The following is a 21,044-nucleotide window of genomic DNA, read 5'->3' as shown; positions in this document are numbered from 1 at the left end:
CATGCATTTGCAGCAACACAAATGTGTGCCACTATTTTGTGCCGCAGCGCACACCCCTGCCTGTGTGCTTTACTGCTCTGTGTGTTGCAAGGGGGGCTGGCTGGGGCACAGGGTGCCTTCAGTGCAGGGCTAGCCAGCAGGCAGCCCCACGGTGAGGCACCCTGTGCCCCAGCCAGCCAGGGAATGGCACATGGAGATGGGGAAGCAGGCAACCCTGGGCTAGTTGATCCCATCTCCATGTGCCTCAGCAAAGGGGCTCCACAGTGGAGCCTCTGTGCTGAGGTATGCAGAGAAAGGGGAGCAGCCCAGACCTGCCTGCTCCCCACCCCATCTTGAGGCAGGCACAATGTGCTCCAGCCAGGCAGGGAGCAGCTGGCTGGGATGCAGGATGTCTCAGCATGGGGGCTCTGCAGTGCACAGAGATAGCGAAGAAGGCAGCCCTGGGTTGTGTTTGACCCAGCACATGCCATTTTAACATGCTTTGCACCACTCTTTTTTCAGGATTTTTTTTTGCTACCAGGAAATTTGCCCCCCACAGTTTAATGTGCAACATGTGTGGTTTGGGGCACCACAAAGAGGTTTGCAGCACCACAAACCACATGTGCCTGCATGTCTGGATCTGGCCACAGGGACTAGGGGTCAGAGGGATAAATTGCCTAGTTGGAGTGCCAGCACTGAGGATTACACATTGTTCTGGAAGGATAGGTATGGGGAAAAGGGAGGAAATATTGCTCTGTTTATCAAGAACATATATATTTGCTTGACGATCCAAGTGGGGGGGAAGGAATGGCAGATCTGTGGCATATTTGATAAAGGGGGTATGAGGGAGCCTTACTGAGGATGGTAGAACCTGGATTTTTTTCATATAGGGATGGTTTGCAACCTGTTTAAATTTGCAGTGAGTTGCCAAATTAAGAATAAAGTAAAAACTGCAGGTGATTGCTGCAGCTTTTACTTCAAAGGGCACTGCTTCTCCACTCAGCTGGAATAGTCCTCCACAGCTGAATGGAAAAGTGATACCCATGAAAAAAAATGTTGCAGCAAACAGCTGAAGCATCTCAGTGGTCCCACACAGAATATGACAGTCTACATCCCAGATAGTTCAGAAACCCTTATCTTTGCAATGGCATAAGGAACCTAACTGGGTAAAAAATCCACTTCTGCTATAAAGACTACCAGATTCAAAAGCAGTAGGATGAGGCATACTTCAAGTTAGCAACAAATATATCTAAAATATATATGCTAGTAAATGGGAATTTTCATTTCCTCAATCTCTGTTGGAAGAAAAATACAGCAAAAATATAAAATCTATCAAATGTAAGTTCTAAATGTAAAGAACGACTTCCTGTTTCAGAAAGTTTAGGAGATAGCTAGGGAGGTCATTTATTTTGGACACTGTTCTGGCTAAAAAGGAAGAATTGTTTGCAAACATGAAGATATTAGAAAAGCTGGGAGAAAACAATACTGATCTAATAGAATTCATGATTCTTACAAAGAGGCATGACAACAGAAAAATAAAAAAATTTCAACGTACTTAGAGAAACAGACCCATAAAAGGCATCTTAACGGGTGAGAAAAGGGTGAGAGGGGAGTCCAGGAAGGCTGACAAATGCAATCCGACACCAAGAAAGAAAGAGAAATATAAACAAAGAGGAGGAAATGATGCAGATCATAGGTTAAACACATATTGAAGAACTGATTTAAATCAACAGAATCTGACCAAATTCCCTGGGGGTGCTAACAAAGTGGTTTAAAAAATCTCATCTTATCATCCACTTGACTTCAACACCTGGGAAGTTACTGGAAGTAAATTATATATGGAAGTAAATTATATAGCAATCGATTCATAAATATCTGGAGGATGAAGGGGTGATCAATAGCAGCTAGAATGGATTGGTTAAAAGTAAGTCATGCCAAACTTGATTTCCTTCTCTAACAGGCTAACTAGTTTGATAAATAAGGAGAATGCAGTAAACATACAATACCTAGACTAATACTTTTTAAACAGTCACATATTCTACTCTCATATGTAAGGTAGAAAAATGTGGACTAGATAGAATTACCAGCAATAGGTTGATCCATGATTAGTTAAAAGAATGCAACTATAAATGGATTGATGTGAAAGAGGCAGAAAGTCTCAACAAGCATTCTGCAGGGATCTATTCTGGATCTAGTGCTGTTAGCATTATTATTAATGACTTGAATGCAAGGATAGAAAGTATATTAATCTATTCTGAAAACACAGAAGTGAAAGAGGTTGCAAACACTTTGGAGGATTGAATTAAAACTCAAAAGGATATTAATAAATTGAAGAGCTGAGCTATAGACATCAAAGTGAAATTCAAGACAGACAAATATAATGTGCTACGCATAAGGAACAAAAACTAAACTCATCATTACAGAATTGAAGATAAATGGCTTGACAGTAATGTAGCCAACTGAATATTACAAGTTAAATGTGATACTGCTGCAAAAAAAGCAAATGAAATTTTGAATTTCTTTACCAAAGCATTGCATGAAAGACAGGAAATAAAAGTACCAATCTGCTCAACACTGGTTAGATGTCAGCTGGAGCAATGTGCCCATTTTAGGAACCATATTTTAAGGAGCATATAGGCAACTGGAATGTAGCTGGAATGGAAGCTGTATGAGGAAAGACTGAAGTAACTAGGTATTTTTAGTTTGGAGAGAAGGTGACTAAGTAGAGATGTGATAAGTTTTCATTCTAAAAAAGAAGAAAAACTGTTCTCCCATGTCAAACATAGAAGGACAAAAACAATGGGTTTAAATTGCAGCAGGGCAGTTATAGACTAAATCTCTGAGAAACTCTCTAAACAAAAGAACAGTAAGATAATTCATTGAATAAGCTGCATACAGAAATTGCAAGATCTCCTTCACTGGATGTTTTCAAGAAAAAGCCTGGATAGATAGGGATAGCTCAGAGACAGAAAACCCTGTGATATATTCAGGACTCTGAGCTAGATGACTTTCTAGATACTAAGGGTGTACAAAGTGAGCTGTATTCTGTTTGGATTTGGCATGATTTTGGGGACAGTGATTCGATTTGTTGATTCGGATCACTGTCCTGATTCAATTTGGCTGAAACCGAATCTCAAGATCCGATGCTGATTCAGAGAATCAGTGATTCAGCTACAGATACAGCTTTAAATGTTTTTTCTACATACATCGAGGTACCAGGTGCAGCTCCTGAATGATGAGATGGTGGGGCAGATGGAGCATCCCAGGCCCCCCGAGTGCTCGGTGACAGACTCAGAAGTGGATGGAAGTACTCGTCTACTGCCAGGTCTGTCGCTGAGCATGCCAGCAACCCCCTTTCCTGCCCCGCCCCCCCGTACCTCCCTGGCTCAGCAATTGGCTGTGGGGGGACCCCCCAGACCCAGCAGGCACTGGGAGGGGGAAGGGCCCCCCCATGTACTCCACAGCAGACCCAAAAGTGGGCCAGAATGCTTCTGATCCACTTCTGGGTCTGCCGCTGAGCACACTGGGGACCCCCCCGCACTCCCGTGGGACGCTCCATCTGCCCCATCATCTCAGCATTCATGAGCCCCCTGGTACCTTGAAATATGTAGAAAAAACATATAAAGCTGTGTCTATGGCCAAATTGTCAAATCTCTCCAAATCGATTCTAAGTGTTCTGACTTGATTCAGAGATCTTAAAGAGTCTCCTGATTTGATTCAGATTTGGAGATTCAGCCACCAAATCAAGCCGAATCAAATCAGTGACCAAAGCTTCGCACAGCCCTACTAGATATCTTCCAACCCTAAGATACTTTGATTCACCCCTAGGATACATATGGGGAGCAACAAGCAACAGCTAACCAGAATCTTTCATTAATGTGCTGTTATCTTTCATTAAAAAGAAAAAACTGAGCCAAAAGTATCCTTGATGGATTTAGACAAATTTCCTAATGAGCCTCAAAACTGGTTTAAAGGGTGGGAACTACAAGTATTTAATTAAAAAAGTATAAGGATGGAGGGAGAGGGGGCTGTATTTACCATGACAAGTCAAAGAGAACTAGATTAAAAACCACCATGTGCACACACAGAAGGAAGTCTGTCTTTCAACAGAATAAGAGTTTCTTCTTGTAACTTAAGTCCTTCCACATATTGCGTCATTGCTGGTCTGTGAGCATTTTCTTCTGCAGCTCCTACCATTGGAACTAGTTGTCCTGGTCTCTCTGCCTAGTCAATTCTTTGTCTATTTTTAAACCTAACCAAAAAGGTATCTTTTCTTCCCACCTTCAGATAGAAGGACCACAAAATAATCTTTAATGTTATTTAATTTGTAACATGCTTTACAGATATATGTATGAAAACTGGTAGAAAAACAAGACTGTGTTTTATACTGCTTTGTCATTAATAATGAACTGAAACAGCTTTCTTAAGTTCAGATACTGTGGCATGCTGAGTATCCACAACCCACTATGAACACAAAAGATGTGGACTCAGAATTCTAACAGCAACTTACAAGATGCAGGCCCAAAAAACTGAACTGTTCCCAAAAGGCTAGACTGTCAATAGTTCATCATTACTATGAACTGTATACCTCTTTGCTACTCTTACAAATGTATTTTGAAACACAGGGGTATAAGACCTTTCTAGTACCTGTTTATTTACAGCAGTCAAACAGCATTTCCTAAGATGTGCTGTCCTGCTCCAAATCTCAGACTGTCTAACAAACTTGAAGGGATCTCTGGAGGATATAAAATAATAACAAATGTAATGTAATGAAGTCTTATTACTACAGGAATCAATAGGTTTTCACAGCTATCCCAATCCACTTATTAAAATGTTCTTCGAAGTGACAGAGATGCACAGGATTGTAATCAAATTTCTCTAAACTTTAGAAAATCACAACAGAACACATTCTCATGAAGCTCAGTCTCCTACTAGGGACCTCATAGGTTTGTCCTCAGACCTTAGTGAGCTTTTTCCTTAAGCCTGATGTACTAGTTGCATACAACTGTACCAGTTGTTACACTGAAACCCATCAAAAGTGACAATTAGTCTTAATTTTATTTTATAAATTTCTCCCCCAATACTATCAAGGTTGCAAAGAGTGGGAGGGGGAGGGGCAATATGAATATTATAACACTGATTTTTATCATCTTACAGGTAACTGCTGTCATTCTAATGCCAATTTCACACCAGTACTAAACTCTTTATATAAATAAGCCTCAAGTCCATTGCTATGAAACTGTTGTTTTTAAACTATGCTTTTTGTCTCATGCCCAATCCATTCCCCATTTTGGAAATGGCAAACAGGTTTCTCCCACTGACACCTATGAAACTCTAAACCAACAGTGACAGACAGACAAGGTACAATATTGGAACAATCAAGTATAAGGCTTTTTTAATGTGCTTATTCATCGCTTCAATCTTTTTAACATACAAAACAGATGAAGTCTTGCCAATGGTGATATTATAAGAAGATGCCATTCACAGTAAGGAAAACAAACTGTTCAGCAAAGCCTAGAGACAGAGACAAGTAAAATTTGTGAAACAATGTTGCACATGCTTTGGTGCTTTGATTCTTTTCCATTGCAATCTTATGATCTAATCTAGTTTTTCTGAAATAAATGAGAGTCATTCTATGGGAATGGTTTTAAATGAGAATTTGGTTGGGTCCATGTAGAGTAAGATCAGAGTGAGGAGTATACCATGCACTATATCTTATACTTTTTTTTAAAAGACTGCAGAGCATGTAATGCAAACCTTAAAAAAATTCTAAAGTATCAAATTCTGTGTGTGAAAATATGTTCAAACATACAGAAAATAATTACCCATAGAAACTGTAACATGATGATAATGATGTTAACCTTTTTCAATATGAGTGTCAGAAAACAAGCTGAATTTTTGGCATTTGTGTGAAAATATGTGGAAATCGTCATCTATATGTAGATAAGTCACTGCTTCAGCCCCATTCAATATGGCTAAGTACAGACCGTCAAAAACGCAGAGGTTAACTCGATTCAACCTTTACAGGTTAGTCTAAGCTATGTAAACTGAACCAAGAAGCAAGTGAACAGACATTCACTTCTGATTCCAAAAATGCAGCCACATGCCTGCAGTGGCCCAGGCCAGAAGCCAGGGGGTGCTTATGAATGCCTCCCTGATTGGCTGCAGCAGACAGCTTAGGCCAAAGCTAGCCCACTTGCCCTGCAAGGGGGGAAAGGGGTGGAGGAGCAAGGGGGGTTCAGGGAAGGTGCAAAGCATCCTGGGATGCTTGGGGACTGAGAGTTATCTTGAATCTGGAGGGGATCTGAGACAGAAGTTCAGCAAACTGATGTAACCTAAATCAGTTAAGTTTGATACTACATCCATCCAGGTTTATCTTCAAGTGGTTTTGACCATTTTGAAAGCAGTTGAAGTGCACTGAACTTCTGTTGTGTTACAGATTTGAACTGGTTTCCGATCACTTATGCAGTTTATGTGTAACTTTTTTGCCTACCCTATAAAAATATCTTTATGTTTGCATGGGAGCTACTTATTTAAATGTCAATTCATGTGAATGGAAGAAGGATCCATTAGTAATAACTGCTTTTCAGATTCAGGCTTCACCTCCATAAAGTTCACTGGAAAAAAGACTTGTTTAAGCAGTAATACAAAATACTCACCTGTTTGCCACCAGTGATCCAAAACTGGAACCTTGAAGACTTTTTTTGACCATTCTAAAGTCTCCACATCACAGTGCTCACCAGCTACAAATAATGTTCTCAACCTAAACAAAAGTAGAGGTGCATGTGTTAATTCATGACAAGGAAAAGAAAAGCAGCAATGGAACTATTTCTCTATAAACTTAAAAAACATGTGTTGTGTGCTCAAGATGTTGAGGGTGAGAATATCTTTATGTCTCCTGAAGTATCATCCTACTGAATTGTGATTAAAGTCCCAGGGAGATTAATTTATTGTACTATTTAATATATCACAGAAAAGAAGCTTCACTTTTAAAAATGTGAAAGCTTACATATACAAGAACCAGCACAATAGTATATCGAAGGAAATAATACTTTAATGTAAAATCTGTTACTTTTAAAATATGTACAGTACAAAAGCTGGGTACATTATCAATAGACACAAAAAATAAGGATGGGAAAAAAGGGCAGAAAAAAGTACCAGAACTAATAATAAGAGAAAAACCATTACACAGAAATTAACCTGTTTTATGGATACCTGTGCCCTCGTTATAGTGTTCCATTATAAGACTGATTTTTAATAATTTTCTAACTTTAAGTCACCTTTCTCCGTGGCACTTGAAAACAGGATTTATAAATGACTACTGAAGCTAAATCCATTCCAACACAACAAGTATTTATGAATAATCTTTAAGCAGATCTTCTAAGTTCTATATGTATGCAAAAAAATGCAATACTTTAAAAAATCTTAAATTTTGTAACATGAGTGTGCTACAAATCTGCCTAAGGCAACTTACCAATATCCATAAGTAATAATATACAATAATATATCATATACAAAATATAACATATTGTATTAGGTACCTGACTTGCAACCAGTATATGCCCATTGACCACTTAGTTTCTGTTATATGTGCTTGATACTATAGCACGTGTTCGATTCAGTTTTTGATGGTTCTTATGTAGCAAGATTCCACCGAAGTAAACACCTTTTGACATCAATGACAGATGCTATTTGTATTTTTTAACTGATTAAATTAGATAGTGCTATATAACTGGGTATTAAACCGACAGAGTCTTTAACATCATCATGCTTTACCATATGCTTTGTCACAATTTATCATCCCTCATTAGGCATTACAAATGCATCTCATTCCCCTTTCAGTGTGGTAAGGTCACGAAGATAAACTGAAAAGGAGGCTTTTTTTATTTTTGTTTTTTTCTTTTAAGCACATACAGTTCAAAATATTATTTAGGATCCAAAATATAGAACCAAGGTAATTAGTGCAAACTATTTCTGAGTCTTTTAATGCTCAAAGAAGTAACTTCATTTATTTGCATAGTCCCACTGACCTGTCATAAATTATGATAATTTCTAATTTCCTTGTGAGTAATCACAGAATTGAAGGACTGGAAGGGACCTGTAAGATCATGAAGTCCAGTCCCCTGCCATGGGCAGGAAGTTATTGGGCTCAAACAAGCTGAACAAGGTGCTTATCTGGCCTCATCTTTAACACGTCCAAGGATGGTGACTGCACCACCTCTGCTGGGAGTGCATTCCAGATTCTAGCAACCCTTATGGAGAAAAAGTTTTTTCTTATGTCCAGCCTAAATTTTCCCTCTGTTAGCTTGTGTGCATTGGTCCTCATCCTCCCTTGAGGTGCCTTCCTGAAGAGTTGTTCCCTTAGATCTTGATGCTCACCACTAACATACTTGTAGGCAGCTATCAAGTCATCTCTCAGTCTTCTCTTATTCAGACTGAACAGGCCCAGTTCCCAGAGTCTCTCCTCATAGGGCTTATTCTCCAGGCCCCTAATCATGTGCGTGGCCCTACTTTGTACCCTCTCAAGCTTATCTACAACCTTCCTGAAATGTGGTGCCCAGAACTGGACACAGTACTCCAGCTGTGGCCTCACCAACTCCGAACAGAGAGGGAGAAGCACCTCCTTGGATCTACTGGCAACACATCGGCTGATGCACGCCAGGGTTCTACTTGCCCTGCTGGTGACATCACACTGTTCTGGCTCATCTTCTGGTTCATTGCAACCCCCAGGTCCAGTTCAGATGCTGTGCCAGCCAGTGGACCACTACCCATCGTGTAGTTATGTAGTTATGGTGAAGGTTCTTCCTACCCAGGTGAAGAACCCTGCACTTCTCCCTGTTAAACCTCATCCGATTCCATTCACTCATAAAACCAGTAAAAACCCATAATGTACAAACCTCTTTTCATTTGCACACTTTTATACCCTGTATCTATCCATGGACACCAAAAACATAGGAACAAAGGCCTAAGAGGTGGCTTGGCCTATCAAGTCTATTTTCCTGCGCTTGAAGTCAACTATGTATCCAAAGAGTCCTAATAAGTGTTTACTCTAATCCCTCATACACAACAGCCACAAAGTACATTACGAAGTCAAAAACATTCTACAATGTGCAACAGGTAAAGTGGAGAAAAGAGCACTACCAACACTGAAATGGCAAAGAAGGAAACTGGTTAACGTATGTCTTGATATGATCTTTTCTGTACCTCACACTACAGAAAAGCAAAACACCCCACAATCCTTACCAATCTGACCTTAATTAAAATTTCTTTCCTGATTTCAGATCTAGTGACCAGTTTGATCCTGAATAGGAAAGCAAGACCCTCTAAAGCCAGGCGCTGACATTTTTTCACTTATATGTGCAAATACCAGCAGACCCCAGGCAAAATTCCCACCTTTACCTGTGTCCAATATCTAGAGCTTCAAAGTTTAAAAACTTTCAGAAGCCTATATATTATATTCAGAAGCCTATATTAATGAAGAAAAGAAGTTCACAAGACTATCAATTTAGATTCACTGAGATATAAATAATTTAAATAATTAAATATCCAAGTTTACATGAGTAGTTGCATGGACTCAAAAGAACACTTGTGTAAATAAAATTATTCATGTGCATGTTTGCAGAATTAGACCCTCAATTATGACAAATAGTTAAAAATATTTGAAAGGTTTTTCTTTGTTTTTACTAATTCATTGTATCTGTTACTTATGTTTCAACAAAGGAAGCTTTTTGTTGGAGCATATGTGTGTTGAGACTGAAACTTTTTTTTTTATTATTACCAGAGTATATGGATGGCTCGGCATACTAGTGTCATTATCTTCATACATATCTTCAGATGGCGACTTATTCTATGTATTTGTATAAATTATTTAAAAAGGAAATTAGAAACGTGTAAACTTTAGCATATGTTCCTTTTAAGCACATTTGCATTTGGTCCTGCTGGAGCAAAATATCAGTTGAATAGGACCCTTTGGAATCAAAAATCTTTCCATGATAAAAACAACAAAAGTACAAACAAATTGGTTTGTACTTTTAAAAGAAAGAAATAGATCAATTGTAAAAGACCCATCAGAAAGCAACTTTTGCTTTCCAAAAGGTGTCTCACTTGGAATTCTGTAATTCTCAAACACTTCATACTTATTCATAACCAATAAGGACTTCAATATTATTCCATAAGTCAGTGGTTCTTAATTTTTTTAAGTCAGTGCACACCTCCATAACTTTTCTGAAGTTGGTGACACCCCAACCACTGAGAACCACTGGCATACTGGCTTAGCTTACCAAGTAATTCCTAATTCAATAAGGAGTTTACTGGACTCTTTGGCTAGAGACAGAAATTACACATCAACCAGTATAAGTGATGGGAAACTGGTTCAGATGTGTAACACAACAGAAGCTCAGTGTACATAGACCGCTTTCAAAATGGCCAAAACCAATTTAAGATATACCTGGATGGATGTGGTAATCAGACTTAACTGATTTAGGTTCAATCAGTGTACTGAACTTCTGTCCCAGACTCCCTCCAGATTTAAGTTAATTTACAGTCCCCAAACATCCCTGGATGCTTTGCACCTTCCCTGAAAACCCCACCTTGTAGGGTGGGTGGATTAGCTTTAGCCCAAGCTGTCTGTTTCAGCCAAGCAGGGAGGCATTCTCTAGCCCCCCACCCTCCCCCCAAGCTTCTGGCCTGGGCCACTGCAGGCATGTGGCTACATTTTTGGAATCAAAAGTTTATGTCTGTTTATTTGCTTCTTGGTTCAGTCTATGCAGCTCAGACTAACCTGCAAAGATTGAATCAATTCAACCTCAGGCTTTTTAACTGTCTGTACTTAGTCTTTAACATTTTCCTTTTCTCACAACAGAAGAAGACAGCAGACACTGCAAGTATTGGCTCCCATCCATGCTCATGTTTAAAAAAAACAAAAGCCTATCATCTCCCCTGAAGACAGGTTTGATTCTTTTGTCACTTACAAAATAAATTCTTAATTAGTTGCAGTGGAATTATCCTGATTCACACCACATCAACAGAATAGGAGTGACATCTAGACAGCAAAATAAAGTGTAATTTTGCTTTTTTTCTCTTTTTGAGAAACTCCCAATGGATATGAATGAGATTGCTGAGAGTGGAATATTAAATTAATTCAAATTGACCTGATTTGTCCTCACTTATGTAACATATTTTTATCTCTTGAATTTACAGGAAGTAAGAGATTGTGAGCTTTTTAAAAAGGCATACTGTGTCTGAGTGGGAACATGGCTGGTCAAATAAATACCATTTTGGTGGGGGGTTTGGTTTGGCTTGGTTTTATTTTATACAGGCATAAAAATACCACGTGCTCTGCTGGCATATTAGTGAATTCTCTTGTCCTTTGGTAGTGGTTCTCAACCAAGGTGTTCGCACGATGGGCTATGGCCAGATGGAACCTCACTGTGTACCTCACACATCTCTGTTTACGTGAGATGCCGTGTTGCTCAGACCTGGAGGGACTGTGGTGAGAATTGGGAAAGTCACTTCCCAATCTGGCTTTGTGGGAAGCTCACAGTACTACTCCACTTGCTGAAAGTTTCTCATGTTACCCCAGTTGAGAACCACTTCCAGAGGTGATGAAGCCAGTGACATGCTAATGACGTAACCCTTTATGTCGAGCTGAAGAGAAACCCTTTATGTCCTTTTCAGCAAAGATAGCATTATCTCCTAACTATCTGAAAGGAATGAAGGAAACTAGAATGTCAGTTAAGAAGATTTGGCTTAAGCTGATCTCTTAAGAAGTATGGAAGTCAATAAAATGGAAGACAAGAGGTACAAAAGTAAGATTATGAGGTTACTTAACAGTGTGTGTCCCATGCTTCTTTTTTATGCAGGCTTAATATATTTAATATACAAACACACCCAGAGACACACACATACTTTTCCCCCTAAAACTGCATTAAACATCTTTGTCACAAACACAGAAAAATTATAGTATAACATGCTTATTCCTGTGCTGAAATACATTTCCACTCTACTTCCAAAGGGTTAGATTAAATATGCCAGGATTTTCATACCAGGCAGTTTTTTTCTCTTACCAAAGCAAATGCTGTCAGAATTCATGGTATCAAGGTTTACTCTCTGATAAAAGAAAATGGATAGAGTAAGACTAAAGTATTTTGGATTTATATGCAATTCATTCCAAAGCTCTTTACAAAACTCAATTGAAAGAAAGCCACAATTAGAGTAAAGATAGCAAACAGCTAGGAATCAGAATACTGCAAAATAGCTAAACCAAGAGAAAGCAACATTTCATGCAAGACACCAAAACAAACCCCTCCTTGCAAAAAAAAACCTAATTGATAATTTTGATACATAAACATGTAATTTTTTTAAGAATCAAAAGACACGTGGATTTTTTCATGAATGACCAACTAATGCAGAATATTACTTGATTACAATATAGTCACATGGGGTTCCTATACATGTGTGCAGAGCCTGCTCTGACATGCTAGAAATCCAGTGCATCAGAGCAGACTTGATAAATCGAGTTTGCTGGATCACGGAAATTGACACGCTCCAGCAGGCTTCCATGTCACATGTTTCAGCATTGCTGTGAGTCTCTGTGCTGACAAAATGGCAGTGGGCTGCTTTGAAATAAAACACATTTGATGAGATTTAGTTCAAAGTGCCCCACGACCATTTTTTCAGTGCAGGGATGCGTGGAGACACTGATACATGTGCCACACAGGAGCTTTTAATTAGCACGGCTCACTAATTAAAGCACCCGGTACCACAACCCATAAACATGTAAAAATGACCATGAATATCAGGCCTGATGTTTGACACACAACCCTGCTTTTCAAACAACAATTGTACCAGTTTCATAGACATTTCCCTAACAAAAATTAGGAGATAATTACATAAATTAATGGGCACTGAGTTTATTTGGCAGTTTACTTCTTCATTAGTCATTATACAGTGAGGTTCACTGTAGCACACTGGGTAAAATGTCTTGTGTGTGACAACACTTCCATTATCATCAATGATAACACCCCGAGAGTAAAGGAGGAGACTGAGATGATTCATAGTTGTATTGCTTTCTCAGCAGCATTAGCAGGATCCTGCTGGGAGGAAGCTTACAGCAAAGTTCCATCCCAATAAATTTGTAATAAACACTTCATTCCTTTACAGATTAAACTGAGCTCACCAAATGAGACATTATTCTTCAATATTTTTTACCCTAATTCAGTGAAGCAATGTAATTGCTTGCAACAGGAAACATCTCACGAGGCAAGTCTCCATAAAATAGCCAAAGCAATACTAACTAAAAGAATTAATATTAATTGTATTAACAGTATAGACGATAACTGCAATTTCTTCTCTATGGACACAAGTTTCAGGTTTTATTTCCAGAACAATTCTGCATATCAGTTTTCTAGTAGTAATCAAAAATTAGTAAGAGGGGAAGAGTGTGGGGGATGGGAAACAGAGGCAGGTGTTGAGCAAGGATTCAGGATTCACAGATTCACACAGATTCACAGAAGTTTAGGGCTGGAAGGGACCTCAGATTCAGGTATAAGTGAGGTATAGATTCAAGCTAAGGTGCATTTAGGAATTAGGCCAGGGCAAGGCACAGGTTTAGGCTAGACTAAGGACAGAGACAAGGGTTAGACTAGGCACGGATCAGGTGGAATCTAGGTAGGAACAAGGAGGCAACCAGGTTGGCAGGGTTACAGGCAGGTCAGCAGATGCAGTCAAGTGGTCTATTGCTCAGACAGTTCTATTGTCTAGCCTGAGCTTATAAAGGCCCTTGTAGGCAGGCCTTTTTCCTGAGGACTTTGGGGATGACTGGATCAGCCCCAGTTGGATCTAGATTCCTTACAAACCCTGACTAAACCATCTCAGTCAAGTATTGTCTAACCTGGTCTGCAAAATTTTTCGGGATGCAGATTACACAACTTCTCCAGGTAGTCTGTTTCAATGCTTTACCACCCTCATAGTTCTTTCATAGATTCATAGATGCTAGGGTCGGAAGGGACCTCAACAGATCATCAAGTCTGATCCCCTGCATAGGCAGGAAAGAGTGCTGGGTGCAGATGACCCCAGCTAGATGCTTATCTAACCTCCTCTTGAAGACCCCCAGGGTAGGGGAGAGCACCACCTCCCTTGGGAGCCCATTCCAGACCTTGGCCACTCTAACTGTGAAGAAGTACTTCCTAATGTCTAGTCTAAATCTGCTCTCTGCTAGCTTGTGGCCATTATTTCTTGTAACCTCCAGGGGCACCTTGGTGAATAAAACCTCACCAATTCCCTTCTGTGCCCCCGTGATGAACTTATAGGCAGCCACAAGGTCACCTCTCAACCTTCTCTTGAGAAGGCTGTAGAGGTCCAGGTGCCCCAGTCTCTCCTTGCAGGGCTTGGCCTGCAAGCCCTTAACCATAAGAGTGGCCCTTCTCTGGACCCTCTCCAGGTTATCCACATCCCTCTTGAAGTGCGGCGCCCAAAACTGCACGCAGTATTCCAACTGCGGTCTGACCAGCGCCCGATAGAGGGGAAGTATCACCTCCTTGGATCTGTTCGTCATGCATCTGCTGATGTATGATAAAAGTGCCATTAGCTTTTCTGATGGCTTCGTCACACTGCCGACTCATGTTCATCTTGGAGTCCACTAGAACTCCAAGATCCCTTTCCGCTTTCGTGCCACCAAGCAGGTCATTTCCTAGGCAGTAGGTATGCTGGATATTTTTCCTCCCTAGGTGCAGCACTTTGCATTTCTCCTTGTTGAATTGCATTCTGTTGTTTTCTGCCCATATGTCCAACCTGTCCAGGTCTGCTTATAGTTGTTCCCTGCCCTCCAGCATGTCCACTTCTCCCCACAGTTTTGTGTCATCCGCAAACTTGGACAGAGTACACTTCACTCCCTCGTCCAAGTTGCTGATGAAGATATTGAAGAGTATCGGTCCAAGGACCGAGCCCTGCAGGACCCCACTGCCCACACCCTTCCAGGTCAATACCGACCCATCCACTATGACTCTCTGGGTGCGACCCTCTAGCCAATTCGCCACCCACCGGACTGTGTAGTCATCTAAGTCACAGCCTCTTAACTTGTTTACCAGTATGGTGTGGGATACCATATTGAAGGCCTTCCTGCACTCTAAGTATACAACATCAACCCCTACTCCTGTGTCCAGGCGTTTTGTAACCTGGTCATAAAAAGAGACCAGATTAGTCAGGCATGATCTACTTGGTACGAACCCGTGCTGGTTTCCCCTCAAAATAATTTGTCCTGCCAAGCTCTCGCAAATGTGAGCCTTGATAATTTTTTCGAAGACTTTGCCTAGGATGGAGGTGAGATGACTGGCCTATAGTTGCCTGGGTCCTCCTTCCTCCCCTTCTTGAAAATGGGGACCACATTGGCCCTTTTCCAGTCCTCCAGGACCTGGCCCATGCGCCACGAGTGTTCAAATATTACCGTCAGTGGCTGTGCAATGACGTCAGCCAGTGCCTTCAGTACCCTCGGATGGAGGGTACTGAAGGCACTGGAGAAAGTACTCAGGGTACTTTCTAATTTCCAACCTAAATTTCCTGTGCAGCAGCTCGAGGCCACTGCTTTTAGCCTTGGCTCCTACAGCCACAGAGAACAGTCTCCATCCTTTTTATAATCAACCCACAAAGTATCTGCAGATTATTATCCAATCCCCAGTCAGTCTTCTCTTCTCCGGAATAAATAATACTCTCTCTTTCAAACTTTCCTCACAAATCACATTTCCCAGGCTTTTAATCATTCTTTTGATGCATTTTAATCATTGTTTTAATCATTGTTTTAATGCATTGGACTTTTTCTAATCTGTCTATATATTTCTTGACAAATGGGGCCCAAAACTGGACACAGTACTCCAATTACGCCTCACTAGTGTTGAACAGATTGGAAGAATCACTTCCCTCAATTTACAGGAAACACTCCTATTAATACAACCCAGTATACTGTAGGCTTATTCTGCAACAAGAGCAGTGTTGATTCATATTCAGCATCTCATCCACTATAATCCCCAGATCTTCCTTTGCAGTACTGCAACCTAGTCAGTCATTCTCCAGTCTGACTTTGGGCGTGCAATTATTCCACCCTAAGTACAGGACTTTTCACTTGTCCTGGTTGAATTTTCTTTGCTTGATAGAGGACCATTTCTCTAGCCTCTCCAGATTATTCTGGATCCTAGCCCTACCCTCCAGTGTCTGCAACTCCACCCACCTAGGTGTCATCCACAAATTTGCTAAACCTGCCCTCATTCTCATCCTCCGAATTATTAAGATGTTAAACAATAACCAATCTGGAGCAGACCCCTGGGGAACCCTACTTGATACCTCCTCCCAACCAGACATTGAGTGATTGATGACTACAAATTGAGCACAAAGATCCAACCAGTTATGTAACCAACCTAGAGTATTTCATCTAGTCTGTATTTCCTTACTTTATTAATGAGAATGTCAGGGGAGACAGGTGTCAAAAACCTTGTGAAAATCAAGATATATCACTTGTTCTTCCACAAGCCTGGGCTCTTTGCCTCCTTCACTGCCTTTTCTGCCAACTGCACTCAACATCTGGTAACTGACTTTATTTGTGAAGACTGAAGTAAAAAAAAAGGCATTAAATACTGAAGCCCTGTATCATCCAGGATCTTGAAGTCTATCAATTCAGCTAACTGCATTAATAATGACTCATCATTATATAACAAATACAGAAGAAGTACTTTATATACCAGATCAGTTGAAGATTAGCAACCACCACTTTCACAGATATCAATATTAGGTCATTTTATATATATATATATATATATATATATATATATATATATATATATATATATGGAAATTTGTATACTAGAACAAAGCAGCCTGAGGCAATGTGAAGCTGGCAAATGCAGGAGGGAAGGCCAGATCCATTTTTTTCCAGTTACCCTGACTTAAGTATTGGAATATCTAAAAAATTAGACATCTAGACACAGAGTTAGAATCAAGGATCCCTCTAGACCAGGGGTGGGCAAAGTCTGGCCTGCAGGCCAGATCAAGCCCATGACAGACTCCATTTCCCAGTAACCCCTGCCTGTATCATTCTGATCAGTTTCCATGGAGACCTCAGGAGTGATGGGGCTGTGACAGCATGGGGCCAGGGTCTCCATGGAGACCAGCCCAAGCAGGGCTCGCAGCAGGGTGGGGAGCTGCTCTGGAGCCGGGGCTGGGATTCTGCAGCAGTGACAGCACGGACCGGAACCAGGGTAGAGCTGTAATCCACTGCCCGCATGCCCTGGGAAGGCTGCTGGTGTCCAGTTTAGGCATCTTTAAGAATGATGCACTTCTGTCCTGAAATTAGGTAGCTTATTCAAAGAGATGTATTTTACAAGACAGAATGGATGGAGGAGACACACAGACCGGATGTTTAAAATGTGAAACCTTCAGTTAAAAACCTAAGAGTAATGCAAGGTGCAAAGTTGCAGTCTCTGTAACATCAGTCTTAAATATGTGTTTAAATCAAAAGGTTTGAAACGTTTAGCCAATATTCTTTCTAAAGAACTCCATGCATGCACCTAAAGGATTTTTAATTAAATATTTTCCATAAAGTATAGAATAAATCTCAGAGATGTAATGTAAATTATTAAGAAAACATGATAAAACCCGTAAAAAGTAAGTACCTCCATATTACAGAGCAGACAGAGAACTGAAGAGACATGACCAAGTCTGAAGTAAAGAAGCTTCCAACTTTAACTGCTAAAACAGGATTTCTCTCTAGCCAACAAAGCCAATGCTGTGGGCAGGAGAAAAGAAGCTAGCATTTCAGCAAGCCTACATCTAGACAGTCCCAAAAGAAATAGTCTAGATGTCCCAAAATTTCTTGGGCAATGCACCTGAGGACCAATAAACAAATGAAATACAGAATTTCTCATATTGTATAACAAACTAAGGCTGAGACATCTGAGAGATGAAAACACCTGTAGAGTTATTTTCCTGAAGAGTCCCAGAATGTATTTGTTATGAAATGTCAATGCATTTCATTCCAATTATGCTCCTAAATCTTAATGAGCAAGAAATGGGTTTTGTGATTTTTGCATTAAATGAACACATCTTAAGCTAGTCTCTGAAACCTAGAATTCCACCCTTATGTTCAACATTATTAAGATTTTAGATCTAATCCAAAACCAAATAAGCAAGATTGACCTACATGGGATTTTGATCAGGACTTTAGAGTACTTTAAAGGCCAGATACAGCTTGTAAATTCTGGTGTCATTTCCAAAACATAACAGGAACTACCACTGTAAACCATTCCTCATATTCAGAAGAGCTTGCACCTGACATTACTAGATTGGTAACTGTGAGGTCTGCAAGGCAATACTAAGTAATTTCAGCTTTCAACTTGAAGCTTATATTTCAATTTGTTCTGGTAAGGAAGAGCAGTACCCCCAGCATGACCTCTACCTCCAAGCCTTTTTTTTTAAGGAGTTGGCTGGAAAGCATTGCACTCATTTGCTAATGTAAATTCGTGGGTATATTATAAAAAGTTCTTTTTCATTCTTTCTAAATGTACCTAGAGATCATTAAAAGTTGCAATTTAAATGTGTACAAAATTGAAATAAAATTACAGGTTTGGATATTTCTGAGTTTTTTTCTCTCTCTCTCTCTTAAACAGTTTCTTTTTTTTTTTTTTACTTCCTGTCTGAGATGACAGAGGATCCAGGCAAGATATTCCACATAGTTTAGCTGTATGGGAAGAACAGAACGGATCAGCTGACACACCCCATGTTCACCAGGCTACAGGTTCTACATAGGACCTTCATAACTTTATGCACAGGATTCTAAGGAGGGGAAGAATTCCATGATGTGGAAACTTGCAAATACCTGCTGGTACATAGGAATTACTAGACTGGATCACACCAGCTATCCATTATATTTAGAACTGTATTTAAAACTTCTTGGCCTGAACAACATCTTGGAGCAGTAGGTGCCACTGTAAAATCATGTTATATGAAAAGATTATTTATTTTTTATCACTTTTGAACTTGCTGCTTTTCAATTAAATTTAATATGCCCCTGTTTCTTGTATTAGGAGGCCTGGACAACAAAAGTTATTAATGTGCTTCATATTATTCATTTATTTTAATTTAATTTTATAAAATATGTCATTCTGGTTTCCTAAGACGCACAGTCTAAGACTGCTACATGTTGGTGCTCTACCATGCCCAGTGACCTAATACAGGGGCTGTGCTACAGTTCCATTCCCCAACTAAGCTGCCATAGTAGATTTTGCTCTACATAAAGCTTTAAGTGAGTTGGGCATTTATGCAAATGAAATTAAATTTCACCCTCTCTCCCTTCAAGTTATATTTAAAATAGATCATTGTAAGGCCCAGCATCTAGTATATAATACACTGTTTGGCAACATCAGGTTCCAGGCCAACAGAGTACTACAGAGCAGTAATGCTTACACTGCTCCTAAACCTTACACTATCTTGATGACTGGACGGAAGCATCTCAACTAGCTCTTCCATCTCTTTTTCCAACTGATGGAGGTGTTCTTTTATCCACGTGTTTTGCTACTGCAGCCATTGTAACATCCGTGAGATGGAATGGAGTATATCTGACAAGAAGATGTACAACTGGGTATTATTAGTAACTTGACAGCACCAGAGCTCTTCCATACACTTCTCATACACATGTAAAAGGTTTCAGTCTTACCATCAACAGAAAGGTTAGCTAAACTGCAGCCACATAAACGTTGCTTAGTAACACCAGTACTAGAAAGAATAGCTTGACTACCATGGCCCAGAACTTTTTAGGATTAATTTTCCTCTATTAGTGAACTAAGCAAATCTAAATTAGAAGTTGATAAGAAACAAGAAATAAAGAACATCAAGTTGTAAATTTTTCATCTGTATTTCAGTACATATGGCATTCTTACAAAAAAACACTTAGATATCCCTTAACTTCAAGTACTTTAAATTAGGGCTGCACCAATAGAGAATTTTGGGGTCAATACCAATGGCCGTTTTTTTAAATGAGTTATATCGGCCGATACCAATCCGATTCTGATATGCAGCCGGGCAGCATGGAGAGCTGTCTGGCTGGTAAATCTGTTGTGAGGGAAGAGACGAGAGGGGAGGGAAGGAGTGGGGGCAGGGGGTGGCGGGGGCAGATTGAGGCCCATATGGTGAGGGAGGGAGTGGGGCTGGGGCAGGGCCAGGCACTGCAAAGCGGCGTGGAGCTGGGGGACAGGGGCGTGAGTGGCTCATCCAGAGGGCAAAGGGGGGAGAGTAGCTCCCGCTGCTGCTGCACGCACCCCAGGAGGGAATGGGGGGACATGTGCTCCCAGATCTGTGCGCAGGGCAAGGGTGGGCTGCTGCTGCAGGCTCTTCCTGGTGGAGGCCTGGGCTGGGCTGTGCTCTGCTTGGGGCAGGTGGCAGCGGCACTGGAAGGGAGTTATGGGGGAAGTGCAGCCCCCCCAAAATTTGCTGTAGTCCCCATAGGCCTCCCTCCCAGCGCCACCACTGCCCACCCCCACCGTGAAGAGCCAGGCGCTGCCCCGGCCCCAGCCCGCAGCGGCAGTCTGCCCTTACCCCATGCACAGATGTGGGGACACATGCACCCCATAGCCTCCCAGGGTGAGCACAGCAGTGGGAGCCGCCCCCCACCATGCCCCCTGGATGAGCCACTTGCTCTGCCCCAACTGCGCAGCACCTGCACCTGCCCCAGCCCCACTCCCTCCCTGACCAAGGGGGCCTCAACCTGCCCTCCTCCCACCCACTGCTTCCCTCACAACAGACTTACCAACTAGACCTGGCTGCTCTCCACACTGCTGAGCTGCACTCCTGGCCGCTTACGTGCTGCACTGCAGCTGCACGCATGCACAGTGCATTTATCAGTGGCATTATCAGCCACATCAGCCAAAAAAAGTCAATTGCCAATACAGTCAATTTTCCTTATATCAGTGCCAATCCAATATGGGACTGATGTATCGCTGGAACTCTACTTTAAATATAAACACCATACTAGATGGAATGGGAAGCACCAGTATTATATAAGATTGCTAAACAATTTCCATTTTAAG

At 40.8% G+C, this 21,044-nt stretch overlaps 1 protein-coding gene across 4 annotated transcripts in view; it reads right to left on the bottom strand.

Moving 5' to 3' along the window:
- Positions 1-21,044, bottom strand: part of ACSS3 (acyl-CoA synthetase short chain family member 3) — a 183,464-nt gene that overhangs the window by 81,436 nt on the left and 80,984 nt on the right. For all 4 annotated transcript variants that reach the window (XM_059726128.1, XM_059726129.1, XM_059726130.1 and 1 more), the window contains one exon: positions 6,639-6,742. In XM_059726128.1, coding sequence (XP_059582111.1) covers positions 6,639-6,742 — 104 coding nt within the window. The remainder of the gene's footprint in view (positions 1-6,638; positions 6,743-21,044) is intronic.

This window comes from Alligator mississippiensis, chromosome 4 (genome assembly GCF_030867095.1).
Source record: "Alligator mississippiensis isolate rAllMis1 chromosome 4, rAllMis1, whole genome shotgun sequence".
In the NCBI taxonomy this organism is placed as follows: Eukaryota; Metazoa; Chordata; order Crocodylia; family Alligatoridae; genus Alligator; species Alligator mississippiensis.
This window is presented reverse-complemented; position numbering and strand designations above follow the sequence as displayed.